The sequence below is a fragment of the Hyla sarda genome, chromosome 3 (genome assembly GCF_029499605.1).
Source record: "Hyla sarda isolate aHylSar1 chromosome 3, aHylSar1.hap1, whole genome shotgun sequence".
NCBI lineage: Eukaryota > Metazoa > Chordata > Amphibia > Anura > Hylidae > Hyla > Hyla sarda.
Genome location: NC_079191.1, coordinates 239,688,833 through 239,716,426, shown reverse-complemented (window position 1 = coordinate 239,716,426; position 27,594 = coordinate 239,688,833). Strand labels below are relative to the sequence as shown.

At 44.4% G+C, this 27,594-nt stretch overlaps 1 protein-coding gene across 2 annotated transcripts in view; it reads left to right on the top strand.

Annotated features, from left to right (window-relative positions):
* Nucleotides 1-9,518: 9,518 nt before the first annotated feature.
* DDO (D-aspartate oxidase) overlaps nucleotides 9,519-27,594 on the top strand; it is a 54,083-nt gene continuing 36,007 nt past the window's right edge. For both annotated transcript variants that reach the window (XM_056566322.1, XM_056566321.1), the window contains exon 1: nucleotides 9,519-9,663. In XM_056566322.1, coding sequence (XP_056422297.1) covers nucleotides 9,662-9,663 — 2 coding nt within the window. In that variant the 5' untranslated portion in view covers nucleotides 9,519-9,661. The remainder of the gene's footprint in view (nucleotides 9,664-27,594) is intronic.

Below are 27,594 nucleotides of genomic sequence, written 5' to 3'. Positions count from 1 at the left end.
GCAGTATATCAGCAAGCGACATGAGTTATTTTCTTTTGTGGGGTTTATAGCCACCATGTGAAATGGATTTTATTTTTAACTTGAGTAGTTTTTTTGGTTACTTTAGTGCTTACCTTTCCTGAACCTGTGTGGCCATGTCCAATGCTGGCTCAACGGAGGGTGAAAGTCCTTCAGAGACAACTATGTAGCAGGATAGTATAGCGCAGCTCCGGAGGCGTCGCTGTTTTCACAAAAAAAAATGTTAATGCATGTTGACGCCTTTACATTTTCTGACATTGCTATGTGTGTTTTCCATGTGCAAAATTTCTTGTCGGTCAATTGGGCCAAAAAGCACCCCTAAAGGCGCAAAATTGTGCCAAAGATTGATTGGCGCAAATGATGAATTACTGACCAAAGTAAAAAATCACACACAGGACCGTGTGATTTTGAGAAAGTTTAAAAAATGACAGTGGAGAGAATGCGCCAAACTTTGGCGCAAAAAGACACTGCGCCAAAGTGTTGCACCAAAGTTATGGAAAAAAACACATAAAGCCTTTGATAAATACTCCCCAATATCCCTAATCTTATGTACAGTCATAGGCCAAACATCAGCCAATGTGGAGTACTTTTTTTTTAGGTCCCCAGATTACCCCTTTAATGAGTGCAGCTAACTGATGAAAGATGGTCTCAGCCCTGGTAAAAATTGGTAATGAATAGTGTACCTTCCTGGTGTAAGATACTGTCTACAGAGGAGGTGTACAGCTAACAGCTCTTGGAGGAACGTCTCTGCACAGGTAAAGATCAGCCCCACTTCTTTAAGTAGGGTAGTGGATCTTGATCCCCCTGGTGTAAAATATTGTAGTCATGAAGTCATATGGCTTGACCTTTACTGCTCTCCCCTGAATGGCTGTTTGGAAATGAACAGCTCTCATCTTTGTGATGTTGGAGGATGGCAACCTCTGTGTCAGAGACCATGTTCCCCTTCACCTTTCCCTCTGCCCCATCCTGTTGAGTATCCATCCACTTGCCTCAGGGAATTTTTTATCTTTCTGGAATAATTGTTACAGTGTCACAACAATTAAAGTCCCATTCTGAAAGCTCTTCTGCTGTAAAGGATGCATATGCCCTCTTGCCCTCTCAGCAGCATTGCTGGAATTTTCTGTGCGGTCATTCCACTGTCTGAACATAACCTCATAAATACCAGACAGTTTGAACAGTGCTGACCCCTTGCAAGTGTGGTAATGGCGGGGTGTGTTGCAGGGCAGATGTTGTTGCAGGGCAGATGGTATTAACACCTTGTGTTCGTGACACCAGGGCGTGGTTTAGCCTATACCGCTGGATCCTGGGCTAGGCACGAGGGCAATGAAGACACTGACGCCAAGTTACGGACAACAGCAGCTTTACTGAGGGTAGACAGTTGTTACAGTCTATGCAGTACAGCTAAGGCCCAAGGAGTTGACTAGTGACACAGAGACCTCGCAGGTTTACTGGGACTTGTAGTAGACAGGAGAATGTAGTGCAGGCCATGCTGGATAGAGAGAAGACTTGACTTGACTGATAGGACTGTGACTTTAGCTTACTTTGCACTTGACTTGTAGCTGCAGGACTTAACTAAAGGCCTCCAATGTTCTGGACACACACAATAAGACGACTTAACTGCACTGGACCTCAGGAACAAAAGAGAGAAGCTAGCTCCATCCAGGGTTTATATGGGGGAGACTAGCAGGGAGCCCATAGGTCACCTTTGGGGTCAGTTGGTCACTAGTACCTCCTGGGTAACAATCGCATGGTACATTTATTAAAGATACAGCACACAATATAATACACAACATATTTACATGGGGGAAACAACTGCAAGGGGACCTGGGGACATTGAGGGACACTGCCTGACAGGGCATGAAAGGTACGGAGAAACACCATCTCGTACTGGGCCACCACAAACTCCCCCTCTTAAGTAAAGTTGCCCTTGACGCCCAGTCCTGGAGGGCAGAGGAACGAAGTGCCCACTGGGGCCAATGACACTTCCTGGGGCATTTTTGCACAATGTCCTTTCAAGGTCTGGGAAACAGAAATTAGTCCATACATGTTCTAAAGAAGGATACTTTTGACCTTGTAATCTCCTTCTCTACACTCTCCAACAATTAAATACATAACACATTTACAAGACATTTCGTATTGGGCTGCCTGAGGCTATCTACCCAATGCCTTGGCTACTGGGGTCCCTTGGTTTGACACACTTCCCCCCAGAACTTTATACATAGACTCAAAACATCATGTTACTTAAACATTTGGTTAACTCTGTCTCTACACGTGTGTTGTGAAGCTACTGGGAATACCTTCTGGCCAGTAAAGTATCCTGCACACTGGGACAGGAGAAAACATCAGACCTACTCATTATAGACATGGGTGGACTGAAAAATATACAAATATACAAGGCTACAGTCCTATCTAATCATTGACATTGGATTAGACTAAAGTAATAATAGTGTACTGACTACACTGGACTATGTGTGGTACTTAACTTTTATTTATGAATTAATCTTTGTACCTTGCTGGGAGTTGTTCTTGGGTGGACCTTTGGGACCTACGCAACCCCACTCCAGGAGAGTCTGGAACACTTGAGTCTTCTGGAACTCTCGGTACAGTTGGAACTATGACGGGGTCTTCCTCAGCAAATTCTACAGTTGGTACAGGGTTCGGACTGGCACGACCCTGAGTTGCTGATTGTGGTGTTGGAGAGACTGGTGACTGAGTTGGCACTCTGGAAACTGGTGTATAAATTGGAGCCAACAGTGACAGGACTGGAGCTGGAGTAGAAAGTAATGTTGGTGGAACAGACCCCAAGGCTGGTGAGACACAGAAGACCGCAGGCTGACTTGGAGAACACATAGGGAAGTCCATAGATGGATGAATTCCCTCGCCTGGGACGTACTCTCTTGCAGGTCTAACAGCTGGAGGAGATGGTGTGGGGAGCACTGGCAGATCTTCTTTTAGACACAGTTTGATTCGGTTGCGATGAACAACTTGTGGCTCATACCCAGGCTTTTGTACTTCCTACACATCGGAGTTTGGATAGGGTATGGCCGTCACTGTGTATGGTTCAGTCTCCCAGATAGAGTCCAATTTATGGGTTCTTGGAAACTTCCGCAGCCACACTTTGAAGTGGTTTGGCAGAAGCATGAAGTTATAATCCTCCTGTTGTCTCTGCTGGGTCTCGCCTATCTTCTTGCTGACAATTTCTTTAGCCTCTTGGATTTTTCTCTGTAGATCAGAGACCCACTCCAAGGAGGCTTGTGGAGAGTTGTTGAACGGGGCTTGGAGCCCAAATGTTCGGTCTTAAGGTAGCTGTCCATGGCGCCCCATCATCAAATAGAAAGAGGTGTACCCCGTAGAACTATGGGTTCTTGGAAATTTCTGCAGCCACACTTTGATGTGGTTTGGCAGAAGCATGACGGTTATAATCCTCCTGTTGTCTTTGATGGGCCTCGCCCATCTCCTTGCTGACAATTTCTTTGGTCTCTTGGGTTCTTCTCTGGTGGTCAGGGACCCACTCCAAGGAGGCTTGCGGAGAGTTGTTGAATGGGGCTTGGAGCCCAAATGTTCGGTCTATAGGCAGTTGTCCATGGCGCCCCATCATCAAGTAGAAAGGGGTGTACCGCATAGAACAGTGGACTGTGTTATTATAAATTTCCAATAGTTCAGGCAGCAGTCTGGGCCACTCTTCTTGTCTTGACACAGAAGCTGCTCGCAACATGTGGATAAAGACTTAATTGATGCGTTCACAGAGCCCGTTCCCCTGGGGGTGGTAAGCAGTAGTCCGGAGTTTCTTGCAGGCATGGAATTGACACAGTTCTTGGAAGAGTTGGGTCTCGAAGGCCGTTCCACGGTCCATTAGGCCAGACTCCGGACACCCAAGGGTTTGCACCCAATTGGAATAGAACATCTGGGCCGCTGTCTTGGCTGTGAGGTCTTTAACGGGTACAACGACAACCCATTTGGAGTAGTGATCCACCATAGTGAGAGCATAAGTGTACCCGAACCGGGTAGGAGATAACTTGGCATGGTCTAGCGTGACCAACTGGTTAGGCCTTTCACTCTGGATGGAATGGAGGGGTGCTCTGGCATCCTTGGGCACATTCTTGGGGACGTTACAGACTGCACATTCACTGCACAATTTCTCAATGTTGCTCTGCATTCCGATCCAGTAGAATCTGCTCCTGACAGTAGCTTCTGTCTTGTGGACTTCAAAGTGTCCCAACTGATCATGGTATGCATTGAGGACCATCGCCGCATCTCTTCAGGGAACCAGAATCTGATGAAGTCGATCACTAGAGACCGGATCATAAGAATTTCGGCACAACAGTCCCTTGTGCACAAACAGTCACTTCCTCTGTAGCCACAGCTCATAATCACACTGGGCCTGGCGTATATGGGTTGGTACCTTTTTCACCAGCAGGTAGTTCAACAGATCCCCCATGACTCGACTTTCGTCTTTAAGAATACTCCAGGTGTTTAGGTCTTCTTGAACCTTTTCCAAGCTGGGCTCGCCATTCCTGAGGGCGGTCGCAACATTTTGATTCATGAACCGTTGATAAAATGGGGGCATCTCCACATCTTCCCAAACGTCTTCAACAGGGGGTTCTTCACCAGGGGTCATCCGAGACAGTACATCGGCATTGACATTCAACTTGCCGCTTCTGTACTTGATGGTGAAACTATAATTGGCTAATCTTTTAGCCCAACATTGTTCGATGGCACCCAACTTGGCGGTGTTCAGGTGGGCTAACGGGTTATTATCTGTGTAAACAGTAAATGGCATGGCAGCCAAGTAGTCTTTGAACTTTTCAGTCACGGCCTATACCAAAGCGAGAAGTTCCAATTTGAATGAGCTGTAGTTTGCATCGTTCTTTTAGGTTCCTCGCAGGTTATGACTAGCATAGGCAACTATCTGCTCCTGCCCTTCCAGGACTTGGGACAGGACAGCTCCCAGACCTTCGAAACTGGAATGTCTGACTGTAGTCTGGATACGCCAGGATAGATGGTCAGCAGACGTTTAAGAGCTCGGAACGCTGTCTCTTGCTCTTCGGCCATCTCAATAGGTAGCTTTCCATTGTAGTTCTCCTTCGCTGTACCCCGTAAGAGAGCTGTGAGGGGTTCTGCAATCTGGGCGAAGTGGGGAATGAAGTGGCGGTAGTAGCCGGCAAATCCCAGGAAGCTCCTGACATCTTTCACTGTGCGCGGGGTAGGCCAGTTCTTGACAACTTCCACCTTTTCAGGATTGGGCTCGACTCCCTCGGCGCTGACAACATGACCCAGGTAGTGTACCTGAGGTTTAATCATGTGACACTTTGACGGCTGGATCTTCAGTCCATGCTTGATCAGGACTTGGAAGACGTCTGACAGATGACGGAGATGCTCCTGGTAGGACATGGAATACACAATAGCAGGTATTGGAAGAAAATGTGGATGAATTTTGGCGCTGGAACTCTGGATATTAAGAAAATCAGGAACACATCCGCATTCCTTTCAGAGGCTTTATTGTGAATACATAAGCTACGCGTTTCTAGTCCGAACCGGACCCTTCGTCAGGCAAGGATATACCTTGCCTGACGAAGGGTCCGGTTCGGACCAGAAATGCGTAGCTTATGTATTCAAAATAAAGCCTCTGAAAGGAATGCGGATGTGTTCCTGATTTTCTTAATATCCAGAGTTCCAGTGCCAAAATTCGTCCACATTTTCTTCCAATACCTGCTATTACGTTACACTGGGACAGCGTGCCTGCTACCAGAGGACTGAGGCTGCGAACCTGGGAATTGTTACCATACCACGCTTTTTAGGTGTTGTGCCCTGAGCGCAACGCCCTCCGGTGAGTTTAACCTTGAATACGTGTAAACTCAATTTTTTAAACGTTCTTCACTAGGGGCGCAATTTCCCTCTTTCTTTTTTCCTCTCCCTTTATGGAATACACAATGACATTGTCCAGGTACAATAGGACACTTTGAAAATTCAAATAGCCCAGACATTTTTCCATGACACACTGGAACGTAGCAGGAGCATTACAAAGCCCAAACGGCATACTTTTAAACTCGAACAGTCCCATGGGTGTCACGAAGGTGGTCTTCTCCTGGTCTTCCACGGGCACATGCCAATATCCGCTGGTTAAGTCCAGGGTGGAGAAATAAGCAGCAGACCCGAGGGCTGTGAGTGACTCCTCGATCCTTGGCAGAGGATAAGCGTGCTTATGTGTGACATTGTTCAGTTTCCTGTAGTCAACACAAAAGCGTATGGTTCTGTCTTTTTCTTGACCAGAACAAGTGGCGCCGCTCAGGGACATATGGGGAAGAGAGGCATGCAAAGCATCTAATATTTCAACAAAGCAGTTTTTTATAATGTTCATCCCCAATATAAACTCAGCAGACTCCTTATCTGTCATATTAGTTAAAATCCCTCCCTGCCCGCTAAGTACATGCTCTCCCAACTGAATGGTTGGCTCCCAGTATCCATGTCTGGGGAATGGTTTCCCATTATCCGCAACTACTCTGAAGATAACATCCTCCGGTTCACACAAACTAGCATCCCAATGTTGATAGAAAACGTTTTTAGTAGACACTTGTAACCCTGTATCTATCAACGCCTCCAATGGTACACCTTCGACAATAATTTTTACATAGGGACAGGAGGCGACATAAAGTGAGAGTCCTGGAGGGGCACTGTCGCCCGATTAATCTGGAGAGCTGGGTTCTGGCATCTAGTTGGATTTTGAGTGTGCTGTCGCTTTAAGAAGAATAAGGTGCTGTTTCCTTTAAAAAAAAATTGCTGAACTGCTGCAGCCGCTTGGACTTTGCTAGTTGGGTACTGTAATGGATGCTCCCCCTCTATTTTGCCGGCACCCGGTAGTAATTTGTCTTGCGACCAGACTTACAGACACCAGTGGTTTAATTCTGAATGCTGCCAGTACTGGAGACTTGCTGCTGACAATCGTTAGTGTTGGCAGAGCCTGTGCTGCAGCGGGTGCTTGACAAAACACAGTGGAACCACCGGACCAAATTAACCCTTTCAGGTACCTACTCTTTATACTCCACAGTGGCAAACAACTATCTTTTCTTCACCTCCCCCTCTATTTCACAAGCGCCACGAGTAAAACACTTTTTATAGACAAAGTCCCGTACACTTTCTGGCACAAACTTTATGTGCATCGGCATGCGATTTTCTTGTAGACAATATTGGACACATAGCTCCAGTAGCTCCGGCTAGATGAAGAGCTTGTCGCCTGTTGGTATCCCCCCTGTATATGTCCCCTCCCTATGATCTTATGTGAGTATTTCATTCAATAAAGAAGTCGGAAGACGTGAATTTGGTGAGTTGCCGGTCTCTCTTTACCTTTGCTTGGTTATGAAGATTTCATTTCTGTGTTAAGCAGAGCACCACCACACACCCGCATTTGCAGTATATATCCACCTCCCCTTTCCGTCTCCTCTACACCCTGTAGTGCCGGACTGCCTTGCACACAAGTATAACAATAAAAACAGAAGTCCTCCAAAAACCAGCAGAGTAATGGAAGCGCTGAGACCAGGATAAAAGTAAGGATTCTTTATTCCCACAATGCAACGCGTTTCACGGAAGTGGGAATAAAGAATCCTTACTTTTATCCTGGTCTCAGCGCTTCCATTACTCTGCTGGTTTTTGGAGGACTTCTGGTTTTATCGTTATTCTTTGGTGCAGAGCAGCTGCAGAGACCTTCTCCATCCTATCCACACGCTCAGATCCATGGTTGTACTTGAAAAGGAGTGCAACCCTATCTGGTAAACGCAATTCACACTGATGCGCTTGTCCCCCCTGACCATAAGATCTTACACTACGGAGCGCATTCCCTTGTTCTTCTTTTTATTTGCACACAAGTAGACAGTTGTTAGTCTATGCAGTACAGCTAAGGCCAAAGAAGGTGACCTGTGACACAGAGACCTTGCAGGTTTGCTGGGACTTGTAGTAGACAGAAGAATGTAGTGCAGGCCACGCTGGATAGACAGACTTGACTGTGATAGGACTGTGATTTTAGCTGTGACTTGACTTGTGGCTGCAGGACATGGCTTGAGGCTGCAGGACTTGACTTAATTCCTCCAATGTTCTGGACACACACACTAAGACGACTTGACTGCACTGGACCTCAGATCTAGCTCCACCCAGGGTTTATATGGGGGAGACTAGTAGGGAGCCCATAGGTCACCTTTGGGGTCAGCTGGTCACTAGTACCTCCTGGGTAACAATCACATGGTACATTTATTAAAGATACAACACACAATATAATACACAACATATTTACATGGGGGAAAACAACTGCAGGGGCCCTGGGGACATTGAGGCACACTGCCTGACAGGGCAGGAAAGATACGGGGAAACACCATCTCGTACAGGGCCACCACACAAGCAGTAGAGAGAACGTGCTAACTAAGGCTATGTTCACAAAGCAGATTTCCGGGTGGACATTCCACAGACTGCCGGCGCTGGCAGAACATGCCAAGGCTAAGACCGCTTGGAAATGCGCCGTCTCAGAGATGGCAATACATTTTCTAGCAGGACCCACCCACAATAAGAATAAGCATGACTATAGCTTTTGTGAACAAGGCCATAGAAGTCAATTGGGTCTGCTGCTCCTTTTAACAGTATACCTCTGCATCCTGTTTTCGGCAGGATGCTGATGAATACACTTAACGGGATCAAGAACACAGTGTGATCAGTGATCAGAACGCTCATACTTATCCTCGCTAAGCTTTATCCTGTACCACCAACTTTCTCTCTCCATAGCTTTGTACATACTATTCCATAGGCCCTTTGGAAAGGCTGTTAGAAAAATAAAAGGGGTTATCCAGTATTAGAAAAACAATGCTGCGGCTAGGTTCATACTCCGTCAGTTAAAGGGTGCATCTGACCCCATCGATTTATATACCCGAACTAGAGTCACCTAGACTCAAAAACGCCAGCCGCTGTGCTTATGAAATAGCGCACATGTCCTTATCAGAGTCACTGGGTGAATCTGTTCGGCCATAGAAATCAATGGGGTCCGCTGTAGTGTGAACCTACCCTGATTACTTCAAAAAAACAGCACCACACCTGTCCTCAGGTTGTGTGTGTTAGTGCATCTTAGTTCTATTGAAGTGAATGGAGCCAAGTTGTGATACCACACGCGACCTGAAGACAGGTGTCGATTTTAAATTTTTTAATGAATTAGCTCTGCTTTTTTCCTGGATAACCCCTTTTAACACCTGCTCATCGGGCCAATGACTGTAGAGATGCAATGTCCACTTTTGATCAGTAGCTTTAACTATATTTATCAAGCAGTTTTCCATGTTTGCAGATATGGCATGCAATTTTCACCATAAATTTGTACAGTTGAAAATACCCAGCCCTCAATAAAGCACCCACCAAACAATGGAGTGGACCATCAGAAAGCTGCTTCCTATACTAAAGAAACACTCCATGTCTGACAGAATTCTATCATGCTTGTTGCTTTGTATGTAGACACACCCTATCATAGTCCTGAGGATCATAGTTGCATGACACAGCAGCTTTACACACTGTAGGATTGCCTTATAGACTGGAATTATTCATCCCACCTCCCTTTCTGACTATAGAGAAGACGCCTCCTCATTTCCGGAGAGGCCACAGCAAGTCACACAATCCTATAATGTAAGTAGTGCATATACCAATATACCCATGTATTTCCTTTTAACTGTTAATTCTCATGCTTTCATGTTAAGAGCTTTACAGATTTATCCTAATATGTAGATAGATTACCCAGCACTGCCTCACTTACCATTATAATCATCGTTTAGCACAACAGAAGCAAGGGATGAAGGGGTTAATTTCCCTACTGAAATGAAGTAGGACACATGGTGAGCTGAGCCATTCATATTAATAGCGGCTTCTCCCTTCTCTGGCCATGTAAAGGATACACTGAAATGTGGCAATGGATGCTGCAAAGAGACACACTCACCATTGAAACAGAATGAAACAGTGATACAGGTTCCTGTTAAGGAACAGGATCCAGTTAGATCCTCTTTTTTTGTAAATGACAACATGATGCTATTGAATCCTGTTTTAAAAGTACCTTTTTTTTCTAAACTTGAAGAAAAACAGTACCTTTTTAAGAGGGTGCCAATACAATGACCCCCGACCTACGATGGCCCCGAGATACGATCATTTCAACATACAATGGCCTCTCAGAGGCCATCGCATGTTGAAGGCAGCATCAATATACGATGCTTTTGTATGTCGGGCCATCGCATAAACGGCTATCCGGCAGCGCAGACTGCTTCAGCTGCCACCGGATAGCCATTTACGGTGCCCTGTGTGGTCCGCTGACAATCACTTACCTCTCCTCGGGGCTCCGGTGCGTCCTCTTTGGGATCCCCTGCATCGTCGGCGCTCTCCATCATCATCATCACATCACTGCGCACGCCGTCCCGTCATCCATTAGGAGTGGCGTGTGTAGCGACGTGATGGCGGCGATGTGAGAGCGAGGATGCCGGGGAAGCAGAGGCCTTGCCAGAGCGTCGGGGACACCACGGGGAAGCGGCGAAAGTGATGGAAGGCGACATCCAGGGCAGCGGTGACGAGCGGTGACAGTCCGGTGCGGCGGGGACACGTGAGTATAACCTCCAATACCAGTGGTCTTCAACCTGCGGACCTCCAGATGTTGAAACAGTGATACAGGTTCCTGTTAAGGAACAGGATCCAGTTAGATCCTCTTTTTTTGTAAATGACAACATGATGCTATTGAATCCTGTTTTAAAAGTACCTTTTTTTTCTAAACTTGAAGAAAAACAGTACCTTTTTAAGAGGGTGCCAATACAATGACCCCCGACCTACGATGGCCCCGAGATACGATCATTTCAACATACAATGGCCTCTCAGAGGCCATCGCATGTTGAAGGCAGCATCAATATACGATGCTTTTGTATGTCGGGCCATCGCATAAACGGCTATCCGGCAGAGCAGACTGCTTCAGCTGCCACCGGATAGCCATTTACGGTGCCCTGTGTGGTCCGCTGACAATCACTTACCTCTCCTCGGGGCTCCGGTGCGTCCTCTTTGGGATCCCCTGCATCGTCGGCGCTCTCCATCATCATCATCACATCACTGCGCACGCCGTCCCGTCATCCATTAGGAGTGGCGTGTGTAGCGACGTGATGGCGGCGATGTGAGAGCGAGGATGCCGGGGAAGCAGAGGCCTTGCCAGAGCGTCGGGGACACCACGGGGAAGCGGCGAAAGTGATGGAAGGCGACATCCAGGGCAGCGGTGACGAGCGGTGACAGTCCGGTGCGGCGGGGACACGTGAGTATAACCTCCAATACCAGTGGTCTTCAACCTGCGGACCTCCAGATGTTGAAACAGTGATACAGGTTCCTGTTAAGGAACAGGATCCAGTTAGATCCTCTTTTTTTGTAAATGACAACATGATGCTATTGAATCCTGTTTTAAAAGTACCTTTTTTTTCTAAACTTGAAGAAAAACAGTACCTTTTTAAGAGGGTGCCAATACAATGACCCCCGACCTACGATGGCCCCGAGATACGATCATTTCAACATACAATGGCCTCTCAGAGGCCATCGCATGTTGAAGGCAGCATCAATATACGATGCTTTTGTATGTCGGGCCATCGCATAAACGGCTATCCGGCAGCGCAGACTGCTTCAGCTGCCACCGGATAGCCATTTACGGTGCCCTGTGTGGTCCGCTGACAATCACTTACCTCTCCTCGGGGCTCCGGTGCGTCCTCTTTGGGATCCCCTGCATCGTCGGCGCTCTCCATCATCATCATCACATCACTGCGCACGCCGTCCCGTCATCCATTAGGAGTGGCGTGTGTAGCGACGTGATGGCGGCGATGTGAGAGCGAGGATGCCGGGGAAGCAGAGGCCTTGCCAGAGCGTCGGGGACACCACGGGGAAGCGGCGAAAGTGATGGAAGGCGACATCCAGGGCAGCGGTGACGAGCGGTGACAGTCCGGTGCGGCGGGGACACGTGAGTATAACCTCCAATACCAGTGGTCTTCAACCTGCGGACCTCCAGATGTTGCAAAACTACAACTCCCAGCATGCTGGGTGTTATAGTTTTGCAACATCTGGAGGTCCGCAGGTTGTAGACCATTGTCCTATCTTTTACATTGCACGGATCCCTCAACATACGATGGTTTCAACAAACGATGGTTCATTTGTACGATGGTTCATCGTATGTTGAGGGACCACTGTATGTGGTTTGAACAGGGCCTTATTCAACCTAAAATTCCATCCATGAACTTAGACAAAAATGAGTAAGAATTTGGTAAGAATGTCAACCATTACTCAAGTTTGGATTCTTGAAGAAGGTGTAGTTATTTAAACCAGTGCATGTTCACCCCCTCGGACCCTATAAAGGCCTTCAGTCAGCAGCACAAACTTGTGACAATTGGACAATCTTACTAATTTTATAACAAACAGTCAATAGTATTAGCAGGTTTCGACTACCCTCGCCTGTCATATGGGAGTATTTATATAATGCCATGGTCCTTAGACACAACTTCAATTACTTGCATTATGCCAAGTATCATACCATGTAGTCACCAAGGGGAGATTTACCAAAACCTGTGTAGAGGAAGAGTGGTGCAGTTGCCCATAGCAACCGATCAGATAGCTTCTTTCATTTTTCACAGGCCTCTGTAAAAATGAAAGAAGCAATGTGATTGGTTGCTATGGGCAACTGCACCACTCTTCCTCTACACAGGTTTTGCTAAATTCCCCCCCCCCCCATAGCACATTTATCAATTGCATTCGCCACAGTGTACTTGCATAAAGTAGTAAATTTTTTCCCAATCTCCTATTTTGCGCACACTGCAACCTGCAGCTTTTACAACTTCACATGGGTGGGGCTTCACATGAAACGGGGCGTGGTCCCCATGTAGGTGTGTGCAAGCAGGTGTGAGTGTTAATTTGAATCTACACCAGCTTCTAACTGGCAAGGGAACTGTCACTTTAAAAAAAACTTATCACATATCATAGAGACCTCGCCATTTATGAACACGATTTGCTTGTTTCTGAGCAATCATATTGATAACTGGTCTGTGTTAACCGCCTATTAACAACCAATACATTTTTTATGTCAGCCATTAACCCCTTAAAGGGGTACTCCAGTGGAAAAAAAAATGTTTTAATTAACTGGTGCCAGAAAGTTAATTAGAATTGTAAATTACTTCTATTAAAAAAATATTTGTCCTTTCAGTACTTATTAGCAGCTGTATGCTACAGAGGAAATTACTTTCTTTTTGAATTTCTTTTCTCTGCTGACACCTCTGTCTGTGTCAGGAACTGTCCAGAGCAGCATAGTTTGCTATGGGGATTTTCTCCTGCTCTGGACAGTTCCTGATACAGACATCAGGTGTGAGCACTGTGGACAAGACAAAAAAAGAAATTCAAAAAGAAAAGAATTTCCTCTGTAGCATACAGCTGCTAATACATACTGGAAGGACAAATAATTTTTAATAGAAGTAATTTACAAATCTGTTTAACTTTCGGGCACCAGTTGATTTAAAAAAAAGTTTTCTACCGGAGTACCTCATTAAGGACATGAGTTTTTTTTTGTTTTGTTTTTTTGCACTTTTGTTTTTTCCTCTTTGTCTTCTAAAAGCCATAACACTTTAAATTTTCCACTTACAGACCCATATTTTGCGCCACCAACTGTAATTTGTAGAGACAGCACTCATTTTATTACCAAATTTACAGCAAAATGAAAAAAAAAGTTTGTGGGAAGAAATTTGAAGAAAAAAAAAAGCAATTTAGCAACTTTTAGGGGCTTATGTTTCTACGCAGTGCACTTTTCCTACAAATTAGATGTTATGTATATTTTCTAGGTTGATACGATTAGAATGATACCAAACTTATATAGGTTTTGTTTTATTTTCTAACTTTTAAAAAAATTATACATTTTTCTATACAAATTAGTATGTTTAAAATTGACCCCTTCTGACCCCTATAACTTCTTTAATTTTCCTTATATGAGGACGTATGAGGGCTAATTTTTTTTGCACCGTCGTCTTAAGTTTTTACTGATACTATTTTTGTTTTGATGGGACTTTTTGATTGCTTTTTATTCATTTTTTTCTGGTATTAGAAACGACTAAAAATACGCAATTTTTTTCCGTTTACGCCATTGACCGTGCAGTTAAATTAACATTATATTTTAATAGTTTGGACATTTACGCACACGGTGATACACCATATGTTTTATTTTTTTTTATTTTTTTACATAATTTTTTTTTTTAAATGGGAAAAGGGGGTAGATACAAACTTTTATTAGGGAAGTGGTTAATTCATAATTATTAACTTTTTTTACATTATTTTTTAGTCCTCATAGGAGACTATTACATGAAACCTTGGATTGCATACGCAGTTCAATCCTATGCCATATCATAGCATTGATCAGTGTTATCGGCGATCCATTGCACCAGCCTGCAATTGCTGGGTGCAGCATAGGAGCGCAGATCAGATGGCAGGGAAGGAGGTAAGAGACTTCCCTCCATCTGTACAGCTGATCGGGACATCGCGATTTCCCTGCGATAGTCCCGATCAGCTCCACTGAGCTGCAAGGAGCAGATTTCGGCACTTTTAGACGCCGTGATCAACTTTGATTGCGGCGTCTTAATAGTTAATGCTGGACATTGGCCTTAATAGGGATCTCTGGCATTAGCCATGGGTCCTTGCTGCTGATAGCAGCCAGGATCGTGTGGGTATGATGCAAGCTCAGCTCCTGAGCTCGCTTCATACCTCTGCCCTGCCGTTGCACCATTTATAAATGGCGTTCTGTGGCAAGGGGTTAAAGGTACTTATGCTAGCTTGCCGTGTTTCTATGGTGGTGCTAGAATGGTGCTAGTCCATGTAGGGATCACAGGAGCTTGGCCATCAGTATGATACCTGGGCTCCCACTGTAACTACCAGGAGGTTTCTCCAGGTAGGTTTTGAGGTGTACTAGCACTTCTGTCTATGTGTAGGGTGTATAAATCAGTTTGTGACGCCAGGGCTCCGTTAACCTACAAGGTCCGAGGTTGAGATAGCTTCTCCTTGGCCAGGCATGGGGTAGTGAATACACCAATGCAAGGTTATAGATAACTATCGTTACTTTGCTGGTGGTAGCAGATCTCAAACAATACGTGCTCTTCTGCAGAGAGATGGGCAGAGTGGAACCTGGGAAGCTTATTGCCTTGCTGGGAGTTGTAGTTGCTGTTGAATGCAGCTTTATGATTTAAAGAAAGGTGACGGTCCTCAATGGTTATAAGGTCAAATTTGAACCTTTACCACAATGGAACAAGATCTATAAAATGAGGTTAATACATAGAATGTAGTAGAATGGTTGTGTCTAGATGTTTATTGTCAGTTAAACATATATATAGTAATAAAATTAGTCCGCACCACAGGGCCCTTGTGGGGGGACTAGAAACAGTATAAAACAAAAGTAAAATGCAAAAAAATGATATGTTAGTAGCATCATTGTATTTAGCACAATAAGATAGGAATGCACAAGCTCTATAGTCAATAGGGACAGATAGCGTTCTGTGAAATGACACTCCGTATTCTGTAAATGCAATTGCTTCCCGTGATGTGTGGGATACAGTAGCGCTGTGCGCTCAACAACATTAGTAGCAGGGTTCTTCTAAACAGAGCTGTAGGTACACAGTGGGTATGCGGTGATGTGTGGAATACAGTAGCGATATGCGCTCAACGACATTAGTAGCGGAGTTCTTTTGAACAGCGCTGTAGGTACGCAAGACTTGTACCACTAAAGCCACTGTCCTTCAGTGTGATCTTCCAAAAGAATAGTCTTATGTTCTGTGCAGCACTAGGTATGGGTGATTGATATAGTTAAATAACTCAGATAGCACTGAGCCAAACTGACACTATGTGTCACAGTTCTTCGTACTATGTACCACTTGCCCGACCTTGGCGGCTTCAGTATGATGAAAATAGATGGCATCTGCTCCAGCCCCAGATCCGGCAATGGGGGCGAGCTGGCCGCCTTCATGTGAAACATAGAGGGTGAGTGTCCTCGTGTTGTCCAGCATGTGCGCTCCGATGATGCTGGTGCTAGTAGAGATAGAATAAATGTTGCTTTCTGATTCGGACGTGTGTATTCCTATGTTGGGGTACGTGGATAGGGTAGGCTATATGCGTTTCGGGGTTCAAGTTTGACCCTTTCCTCAGTAGCTTATGTTTGATAGTGGTAAACATCAAATATTGGGCATTGGATCTATCACTTCAAACCTGTCACAATATGTGGATAAAATTCTCCAACCATATGTTAAACAGACAATTACTTAAAATACACCACCCAAATCATTGAGTTAATAGAGAATTTTTCCTGGACACATAACTCCATCATGGCCACAATAGATGTCAGCTCGTTATACACCATCATTGAACATACAGAAGGCACCACAGCAGTCCAGAAATACCTTAATAAACATGGCCTGTCCACGGCTATCCAATACATTCTAACCAACAATTACTTTTTCTATTAAGGGTCTTATTATTTACAGAAAACGGGTACCGCCATGGGGGCAAAATTGTCACTGGCTCCAGAAAGTTAAAGAGATTTGTAAATTACTTCAATTAAAAAATCTTAATCCTTCCAATAATTATCAGCTGCTGAAGTTGAGTTGTTCTTTTCTGTCTGACAACAGTTCTCTCTGCTGATACCTCTGTCTGTCTCAGGAACTGCACAGAGCAAAATAGGTTTGCTATGGGGATTTGCTTCTACTCTGGATAGTTCCCGAGACAGGTGTCAACATAGAAAAGAACATCTCAACTTAAGCAGCTCATAAGTACTAAAAGGATTAGGATTTTTTTAATAGAAGTAATTTACAAATCTGTTTAACTTTCTGGAGCCAGTTGATATAGAAAAAAAATGTTTTTTCCTGGATAACCTCTTAACGACCACGAGCGTAAGTATATATACTTATATATACTCCCGTTATGTGAAGCACGCTCAGGAACTGAGCACACTTCATACCCGGCAGGTCCTGGTTGCTATCAGCAGCCAGAACCTGCGGCTCATACCGGACATTGCCGATCGGGCTGATGTACAGTATTAACCCTTTACATGACCTGATCAAAGTTGACCGTGGAGATTAAAACGGGAGAAAAGCTTTGCCGGTTAGCTCAGTGGGTTGTTCGGGACCGCTGCGGTAAAATCATAGTACGGTCGAAAGAAGACATATGTCCATCAAGTTCAACCAGGGAATTGAAGGGTAGGGGTGTGGCGCGATATTGGGGAAGGGATGGGATTTTATATTTCTTCATAAGCATTAATGTTATTTTGTTCCAGGAATGTATCTAATCCTGTTTTAAAGCTGTTAATTGTTCCTGCTGTGACCAGTTCCTGAGGTAGACTGTTCCATAAGTTCACAGTTCTCATGGTAAAGAAGGCGTGTCGCCCCTTTAGACTAAACTTTTTCTTCTCCAGACGGAGGGAGTGCCCCCTCGTCCTTTGGGGGGGTTTAACCTGGAACAGTTTTTCTCCATATTTTTTGTATGGGCCATTTATATACTTATATATGTTTATCATATCCCCCTTAAACGTCTCTTCTCAAGACTAAACAATTGTAACTTCTTTAATCGCTCCTCATAGCTAAGATGTTCCATGCCCCATATTAGTTTAGTTGCGCGTCTCTGCACCCTTTCCAACTCCGCAGTGTCCCTTTTATTGACAGGTGCCCAAAACTGAACAGCATATTCCAGGTGAGGCCGTACCAATGCTTTATAAAGGGGGAGTATTATGTCCCTGTCCCTTGAGTCCATGCCTCTTTTGATACATGACAATATCCTGCCGGCTTTGGAAGCAGCAGCCTGACATTGCATGCTATTCTGTAGTCTGTGATCTACAAGTACACCCAGATCCTTCTCTACCAGTGACTCTGCCAGTTTAATCTCCCCTAAGACATACGACGCATGCAGGTTATTAGTACCCAGATGCATAACTTTACATTTATCCACATTGAACCTCATTTGCCAAGTGGATGCCCAGACACTTAGTCTATCCAAGTCATCCTGTAACTTATGCACATCCTCTATAGACTGTACCATGCTACAAAGCTTGGTGTCATCTGCAAAGATAGAAACAGAGCTGTTAATACCATCCTCTATATCATTGATAAATAAATTAAGCAACAGCGGTCCCAGTACAGAACCTTGGGGTACACCACTAATAACCGGGGACCAATCAGAGTTACGAATCATTGACCACCACTCTCTGGGTACGATCCATGAGCCAGTGTTCAATCCAGTTACAAACTAAAGTTTCCAAACCCAAAGACCTTAAGTTACCTGTCAGACGTCTATGAGGGACAGTATCAAATGCTTTGGCAAAATCCAGAAACACTATATCCACAGCCATTCCTCTGTCAAGGCTTCTACTCACTTCTTCATAAAAGCAAATTAGATTGGTTTGACAACTTCTATCCTTAGTAAACCCATGCTGGCTATCACTTATAATACAATTATCCCCTATGTATTCCTGTATGTAATCCCTTATAAGTCCTTCAAACAATTTACCCACAATACACGTTAAACTTACCGGTCTATAGTTTCCTGGGGAACACCTAGAGCCCTTTTTGAAGATTGGCACCACATTCGCCTTGCGCCAGTCCCTTGGCACAATACCAGACACCAGTGAATCTCTAAATATCCAGAACAGGGGTACAGATATTACTGAACTTAGTTCTCTAAGAACTCTTGGGTGTAATCCATCCGGTCCTGGAGATTTGCTTACATTTATATTACTTAACTTACCTTGAACCATCTCTACATTAAGCCAGTTCAGTACATTACATGATGTGTTACCAGCACTGACCTGTCCAATGTAAGCTCCTTCTTCCCTAGTATATACAGAACTAAAGAACCCATTCAGTAGCTCCACTTTCTCTTTATCGCCTGTGACAACCTCTCCATTATCATTATTAAGGGGTCCTATATGCTCTGTCCTTGGTTTTTTTGCATTTATATATCTAAAAAAAATATTTAGGATTAGTTTTGCTTTCTTTGGCCACCTGTCTCTCATTTAGAATTTTTGCAGTTTTTATTACATTTTTACATATTTTATTAAGCTCTTTGTACTGTTTAACCCCTTAAGGACTGAACCCTTTTTCACCTTAAGGACCATTTTTTGCAAATCTGACCACTGTCACTTTAAACATTAATAACTCTGGAATGCTTTTAGTTATCATTCTGATTCCGAGACTGTTTTTTCGTGACATATTCTACTTTAACATAGTGGTAACATTTTGTGGTAACTTGCATCCTTTCTTGGTGAAAAATCCCAAAATTTGATGAAAAATTAGAAAATTTTGCATTTTTCTAACTTTGAAGCTCTCTGCTTGTAAGGAAAATGGATATTCCAAATAATTATTTTTTTATTCACATATACAATATGTCTACTTTATGTTTGCATCATAAAATTTACGTGTTTTTACTTTTGGAAGACACCAGAGGGCTTCAAAGTTCAGCAGCAATTTTCCAATTTTTCACAAAATTTTGAAACTCGCTTTTTTTTCAGGGACCAGTTCAGGTTTGAAGTGGATTTGAATGTTCTTCATATTAGAAATACCCCATAAATTACCCCATTATAAAAACTGCACACCCCCCCCCCCCCCCCCAAAGTATTCAAAATGACATTCAGTAAGCATTTTAACCCTTTAGGAGTTTCACAGGAATAGCAGCAAAGTGAAGGAGAAAATTCACAATCTTCATTTTTTACACTCGCATGTTCTTGTAGACCCAATTTTTGAATTTTTGCAAGGGGTAAAAAGGAGAAAATTTTTACTTGTATTTGAAACCCAATTTTTCTCGAGTAAGCACATACCTCATATGTCTATGTTAATTATTCGGCGGGCGCAGTAGAGGGCTCAGAAGGGAAGGAGCGACAAATGGTTTTTGGGGCTCATGTCACCTTTAGGAAGCCCCTTTGGTGCCAGAACAGAAAAAAAACCCACATGGCATACCATTTTGGAAACTATACCCCTCGGGGAACATAACAAGGGGTAAAGTAAACCTTAATACCCCACAGGTGATTCACGACTTTTGCATATGTAAAAAAAAAAAGTTTTACATTTTTTAAAAGGGTAATAGCAGAAAATACCCACCAAAATTTGAAGCCCAATTTCTCCAGATTCAGAAAACACCCCATATGGGGGTGAAAAGTGCTCTGCTGGCACACTACAGGTCTCAGAAAATTTTGCTCTGGGGGCATGCCGCATTTAGGAAGCCCCTCTGGTGCCAGAACGGCAAAAAAAAAACCCTCATGGTATACAATTTTGGAAACTAGACCCCTCGGGGAAGGTAACAAGGGGTTAAGTGAACCTTAATGCCCCACAGGCGTTTCACAACTTTTGCATATGTAAAAAAAAAAAATTTTTTTTACCTAAAATGCTTCTTATACCCCATATGTGACCCTAAACTGTTGCCTTGAAATACGACAGGGCTCGAAAGTGAGAGCACCATGCGCATTTGAGGCCTAAATTAGGGATTGCATAGGGGTGGACATAAGGGAATTCTACGCCAGTGATTCCCAAACAGGGTGCCTCCAGCTGTCGTAAAACTCCCAGCATGCCTGGACAGTCAGTGGCTGTCTGGTAATACTGGGAGTAGTTGTTTTGCAACAGCTGGAGGCTCCGTTTTGGAAACCGTGGCGTACCAGACGTTTTTCATTTTTATTGGGATGGGGAGGGGGGCTGTGTAGGAGTATGTGTATATGTAGTGTTTTTTACTTTTTATTTTATTTTGTGTTAGTGCAGTGTAGTGTTTTTAGGGTACAGTTGCATGGGAGGGGGTTCACAGTAGTTTCTCGCTGGCAGCTTGAGCTGCGGCAGAAAATTTGCCGCAGCTCAAACTTGCAGCCCGATACTTACTGTAAACCTCCGCCCATGTGAGTGTACCCTGTACATTCACATGGGGGGGGGGGGGAACATCCAGCTGTTGCAAAACTACAACTCCCAGCATGCACTGACAGACTGTACATGCTGAGAGTTTTAGTTTTGCAACAGCTGTAGGCACACTGGTTATGTATCACTGAGTTTGTGACTCCAGCTGTTGCAAAACTACAACTCCCAGCATGTACGGTGCATGGTATAAGGTGACTGCTGGGAGTTGTAGTTTGCAACAGCTGGAGGCACACCGGTCGTGAAACACTGAGTTAGGTAAAAAAAAACTGAGTTTCACAATCAGTGTGCCTTCAGCTGTTGCAAAACTACAACTCTCAGCAGTCACCGACAGCCAATGGGCATGCTGGGAGTTGTAGTTATGCAACCAGCAGATGCACCACTACAACTCCCAGCATGCACTTTAGCTGTTTGTGCAAGCTGGGAGTTGTAGTTATACAACAGCTGAAGGTACACTTTTCCATAGAAAAAATGTGCCTCCAGCTGTTGCAAAACCATAAGTCCCAGCATGCCCATTTTTGCATGCTGGGAGCTGTTGCTAAGCAACAGCAGGAGGCTGTCACTCACCTCCTGCTGCTGCTCCGTCGCAGGACAGTCCCTCGCCGCGGCCGTCGCTCCTGGGGCCCCGATCCCAACATTGACGCCGGGGATCGGGGTCCCCAGCACCCGGGGTCTTCTTCCCGCACCCGCTCACGTCCTCCGGAAGAGGGGCGGAGCGGGTGCGGGAGTGACACCCGCAGCAGGCGCCCTGATTGGTCAGCCGGTAAACCGGCCGACGAATCAGGGCGATCGTGAGGTGGCACCAGTGCCACCTCACCCCTGCTGGCTATGGCTGTTCGGGCCGTCAGAGACGGAGACCCGATTGACCCGGAATCGCTGTAGATCGCTGGACTGAATTGTCCAGCGATCTGCGGCCATCGCCGACATGGGGGGGCATAATGACCCCCCTGGGCGATATGCCGGGATGCCTGCTGAATGATTTCAGCAGGCATCCGGCTCCGGTCCCCAACCGGCTAGCGGTGGGGACCGGAATTCCCACGGGCGTATGGATACGCCCTGCGTCCTTAAGGACTCGGAATGCAGGGCGTATCCATACGCCCTGCGTCCTTAAGAGGTTAAATGTTATAGCTGACCCATCAGATTTGTATTTTTTGAAGGCTATTTTTTTGTTGTTTATTGCTCTTTTAACATCATTTGTCAGCCATGTAGGATTTAGTTTTAATCGTTTATATTTGTTCTCCTTTGGTATATATTTAGCTGTATAGTTATTTAGAGTTGATATAAAGATGTCCCATTTACCTTCTGTATCAGTATTTGAGAACACCTCCCCCCAGTCTATGTCCTGTAGTGCAGCCCTCAGCCCAGGGAAGTTTGCCTTTTTAAAGTTATATGTTTTTGCCTTCCCCGCCTGTCTTTGTTTTCTACATTTTAAGTCAAAGTAACTATATTGTGGTCGCTATTACCAAGGTTTTCCCGCACAGTTACATTACCAACCAGATCTGCGTTGTTGGAAATGATCAGATCCAACAAGGCATCACTTCTTGTTGGGTCCTCCACAAACTGGCCCATAAAATTATCCTGCAATAAATTTAGGAATTGTCGCCCCTTTGTAGCTTTAGCCAACCCCGGACCCCAATGTATATCTGGATAGTTAAATCTCCCATTATTACCACTGTACCTGCCCGGGCGGCCCTCTCTATTTGTTTATGCAGCCGACCTTCTATCTCTTCAGTGATATTAGGGGGTCTGTGGATTACACCAAGTATTATTTTTTCAGTATTTCCCTCCTTTTGTAATTCTACCCACAGTGATTCCACATCCTCAGAATCATCACACACTATGGCATCGTTCACACTGACTTTCATACCACTTCTTACATACAGACAGACTCCACCACCTTTTCTGTTCATTCTATCTTTGCGAAACAATGTAAACCCCTGCAGATTGACAGCCCAGTCATGCGAGGAGTCCAGCCATATCTCAGTGACCCCAACTATATCAATATGTTCCTCCAGTATCAAGGCCTCAAGCTCCCCACTTTTATTTGCTAGGCTTCTGGCATTTGTGAACATACACTTTACATTTCCATCCTTTATGTTATTGGGGTTAATGGGATTCAAGGGTGTAAGTTTTATTTTCCAATGAAGCCTATTCCTATTAACTATTCTAACCCCTCCCTCCGCTCCACCCCCAGGTACATTTATAATTCCCACCTCTCTATCTACACTATCTTCCCCCTCTTTGCTGTAGGTTCCCTCCCCCCAAGTCCCTAGTTTAAACACTCCTCCACCCTTCTAGCCATCTTCTCCCCAAGCACAGCTGCACCCTCCCCATTGAGGTGCAGCCCGTCCCTACGGTAGAGCCAGTAACCGAAAGCGAAGTCAGCCCAGTTCTCCATGAACCCAAACCCTTCCTTCCTACACCAGCTTCTGAGCCACTTGTTTATCTCCCTGATCTCCCTCTGCCTCTCTGGTGTGGCTCGTGGTACTGGTAGTATTTCAGAAAATACTACCTTGGAGGTCCTTGCCTTAAGCTTGCGGCCTAAGTCCCTGAAATCATTCTTAAGGACACTCCACCTACCTCTTACTTTGTCATTAGTGCCAATATGTACCATGACTGCTGGGTCCTCTCCAGCCCCGCCCAGCAACCTGTCAACCCGATCTGCGATGTGCCGAACTCGTGCGCCAGGCAGACAACACACTGTTTGGCGATCCCGATCTTTGTGACAGACCGCCCTGTCTGTCCCCCTAATAATTGAGTTCCCCACCACTAGTACCTGTCTGGCCTGCCCTGTACTCCTCCCTCCCTCCTTACTGGAGCAGACACCCCCCTGGCGGTCAGAGGCAGTATCCTGCTGCAGTTCTGCTAGCTCTGTAATGGCATCCCCCTCATCTGCCAAGCGGGCAAACTTGTTGGGGTGTGCCAGTTCAGGACTAGCCTCCCAGACACTTTTTCCCCTACCCCGCTTTTTAACTGTAACCCAGCTAACTGCCTGACTGTCCTGCAACTTCGTCCCACTGTCCTCCCCCACCTCTACTCCCGAGAGTCCCTGCTCAGTGAGCAGGAGACTCCTCTCCATGTTGTTAATGCTTCTCATTGTTGCCAGTCACCCCTCTAGATGCAGGATCTGGGCTTCCAAACGGACAACTAGCACACATCTCGCACAACAATATGCACCCTCAAACTGTTGTTCAAGGATTGCATACATTGAACAGGATGTACATTGGACTGCATTTTACAACATGGTTATGGGGATTTCACAAATGTATAGGCAAAAACAGGCAGTCAAAATTACACTTCAAATTTTTTGTAGACCTTGTGGGTCCAGAAATTAACACTCACAGCGATCTCAACCTCCTCCTTTCAAACTCTTGTTTTTGAAACTCCTCTTACACGCCCCCTCTTACACAGCAACACTTAGAAGAGCAAGCTCTCAATAAGAGTCCCAAGCTAAGATTTATACACCTGTGCCCAATCTACTCCTCCTCCCCCTAGAGGTGGAACAGAGAGAAAAAAAAATGAAAAAGGGTGTTTAAACTCTAACAGTTATCCCACTATGTGCAAGAGAGAAAGACTTACCCAAAATATGAATGTGGACTATAGGCAGTCGCACCCACTCCACAGATTCACTCCGCACAACAGATAATCACAGTTTTTGAAACTCCTCTTTCACGCCCACTCTTACACAGCAACACTCAGAAGAGCAATTGTTGCGTCCCGAACAGCTAAGATGACAGCAGGAGGCTTCTTACCTTGTCACCCGTCGTCCTATCGTCGCTCTGCTGCTCCATGCCTGAGATCCAGGCTGGAGCAGCAGAGCACCGATAACACTGATCAATGCAATGCTATAGCATAGCATTGAACAGGGTCTGCAATCAATGTATTGTATGTTATAGTCCCCTATGGGAGCTATAACATTGCAAAAAAAAGTGTAAAAAAAAAAGTTAATAAATGTGATTTAACCCCTTCCCGAATAAAAGTTTGAATCACCCCCTTAAATAAACATATGTAGTATCGTAGTAAATGTAGTATGTAGTAAATGTCCGAGCTATAAAAATATAATGTTAATTAAGCCAAAATTGCATATTTATGGTCACTTAGTATATCTTAAAAAATGTATAAAAAGCGATCAAAAAGTCCCATCAAAACAAAAATTATACCAATAAAAATTTCAGATCACGGTGCAAAACATTAGCCCTCATATATCCCCATATACAGAAAAATAAAAAAGTTATAGGGGTGACAAGAGGACAATTTTACACATACTAATTTTGGTGCATGTAGTTATAATTTTTTTAAAGTAGTAAAATAAAATAAAAACCTATACAAATTAGGTATCTTTGTAACCGTATGGACCTACAGAATAAAGATATGGTAATTTTTACTGAAAATTGTACTGTATAGAATCGGAAGCCCCCAAAATTTACAAAATGGTGTTTTATTTTTATTTAATTTTTTTCAATTTTGCCCCACAAATATTTTTTTTTCTGGTTTCGCCGTAATTTTGTGGTGAAATGATTGATGTCATAAAAAATTACAATTGGTGGTGCAAAAAATAATCCCTCATATGGGTCTGTAGGTGCAAAATTGAAAGACCCTGCATCCTGAAGGGGTTAAATCAATGGATAGGTCATCATTTTTTCTCCCCAGAACCACCAATTATTCCAACCAAAACACTAAAATAGTCCTTCCATTCAACAAAGACTATAAAAGCATAGAATCAATCCATTATACACAAACACTGGAATCTCATTAGACATGACAAAATACTCGGTCCATCCTTTACCATCACACCCACCCATCGTATACACTAAAGATCCAAATCTTGGTTTAACCATAGCCCCCTCCATCAGAGAACCCATCAAAAACAAAAACCCCAATACATGGCTGGATATGCAGGGCTTTTATACATGCGGCACCTGTTCAAATTGCAAAACCACACAATGTCCTAAAAAAACAACTATGGTTATATAATTATGTAATATTTATACAGTAACCCCCCGACATGCGATGGCCCCGACATATGATAAAATCGACATACGATGGCCTCTCAGAGGCCATCGCATGTCGATGTCAGCATTGACATACGATGCTTTTATATGTCGGGGCCATCGCATTAACTGCTATCCGACAGCGCAAAATGCTTAAGCTGCTGTCGGATAGCATCCCGGACAGGTTCACTTACCTATTCCCACTGCTCTGGGTCCACTTCGCGATCCTCCGGCGTCTTCCGCATCTTCTCCAGGGTCCGGGCCTCGCTTTCCGGCGTTGTTATTACGTCACTACGCACACCGCGCCGCTGCAGCAGCGTAATAACGTCACCAGAAAGCGAGGCCCGGACACTGCAGAAGATGCGGAAGAAGCCGGAGGATCCCGAAGAAGACACCGGAGCAGCGGGACAGCATCAGGAGCCCCTGGGACAGCATCGGGAGCGGTGAGGACCTTGTCCAGAGCGGCGGGGACAGGTGAGTACAGCTTCCTATACTTTACATTGCACGGATCCCTCAACATACGATGGATTCAACAAACGATGGGTCGTTTGGAATTAATTACCATCGTATGTTGAGGGACCACTGTATCTTAATATTAAGAAATGCATATCTTGCAATTCAAAAGGAGTAATCTACCTTCTACAATGTCAATGTAATAAACAGTACATAGGATGGACTAAAAGACAACTGAAAACTAGAATCTCAGAGCATATTTACAACATTCTTAAGAGCAATATGAAACATCCTTTGTACATGCGGCATACTTTACCCGTTACCATAACAGTGACCCTACTGGACTGACATTTGTCGGTTTACTGAAAAGTTGAAGAGATGGGAGTCAAATGATACAGATGTCTAGGGCTGAGAGCCAGAAGATTTTTGAATTTGACAGTATAGAACCAAAAGCAGTGGTGTTGCTAAGGTTAATGTCACCCGGTGCGGTAGAAAATGGTGTCACCCTTCCAATACCAACCAAAAGTAATTTTTTAGCCTGTTGTGACGGATGCCTATAGTGTAGTACGTCAGGGAAAATTATTTTCAGTGCAATAATTAGAGATGAGCGAACTTTTGAAAAATTTGATTCGGCCGATTCGACGAATTTTTCAAAAAAATTTGTTTCGATCCGAATGTATTCGCGGTTAATCTACAGGGTGGGCCATTTATATGGATACACCTTAATAAAATGGGGCCACTATATGATCTCCTCATACTGATACCACCTAAAGGCTCTGTCATTGTGCCGCTCTGCGGCAGTGACGCTAAAGCGATGCCTGTAATCTGCATGTCATACCGAATAACAGTATTATTTCACTACCCCAGCACACTCCACATGCATTTTAGAACACAGCAAAGTGTTCTACACCCCTATTGAGGCTCTCTGTAGGCCAGAAATAGCCGTTTTTCAATATATAGGGTGGGCCATTTATATGGATACACCTTAATAAAATGGGAATGGTTGATGCTATTAACTTCCTGTTTGTGGCACATTAGTATATGTGAGGGAGGAACTTTTCAAGATGGGTGGTGACCATGGCGGCCATTTTGAAGTCGGCTATTTTGAATACAACTTTTGTTTTTTCAATAGGAAGAGGGTCATGTGACACATCAAACTTATTGGGAATTTCACAAGAAAAACAATTATTCTTTCATGAGTTATTTACAAGTTT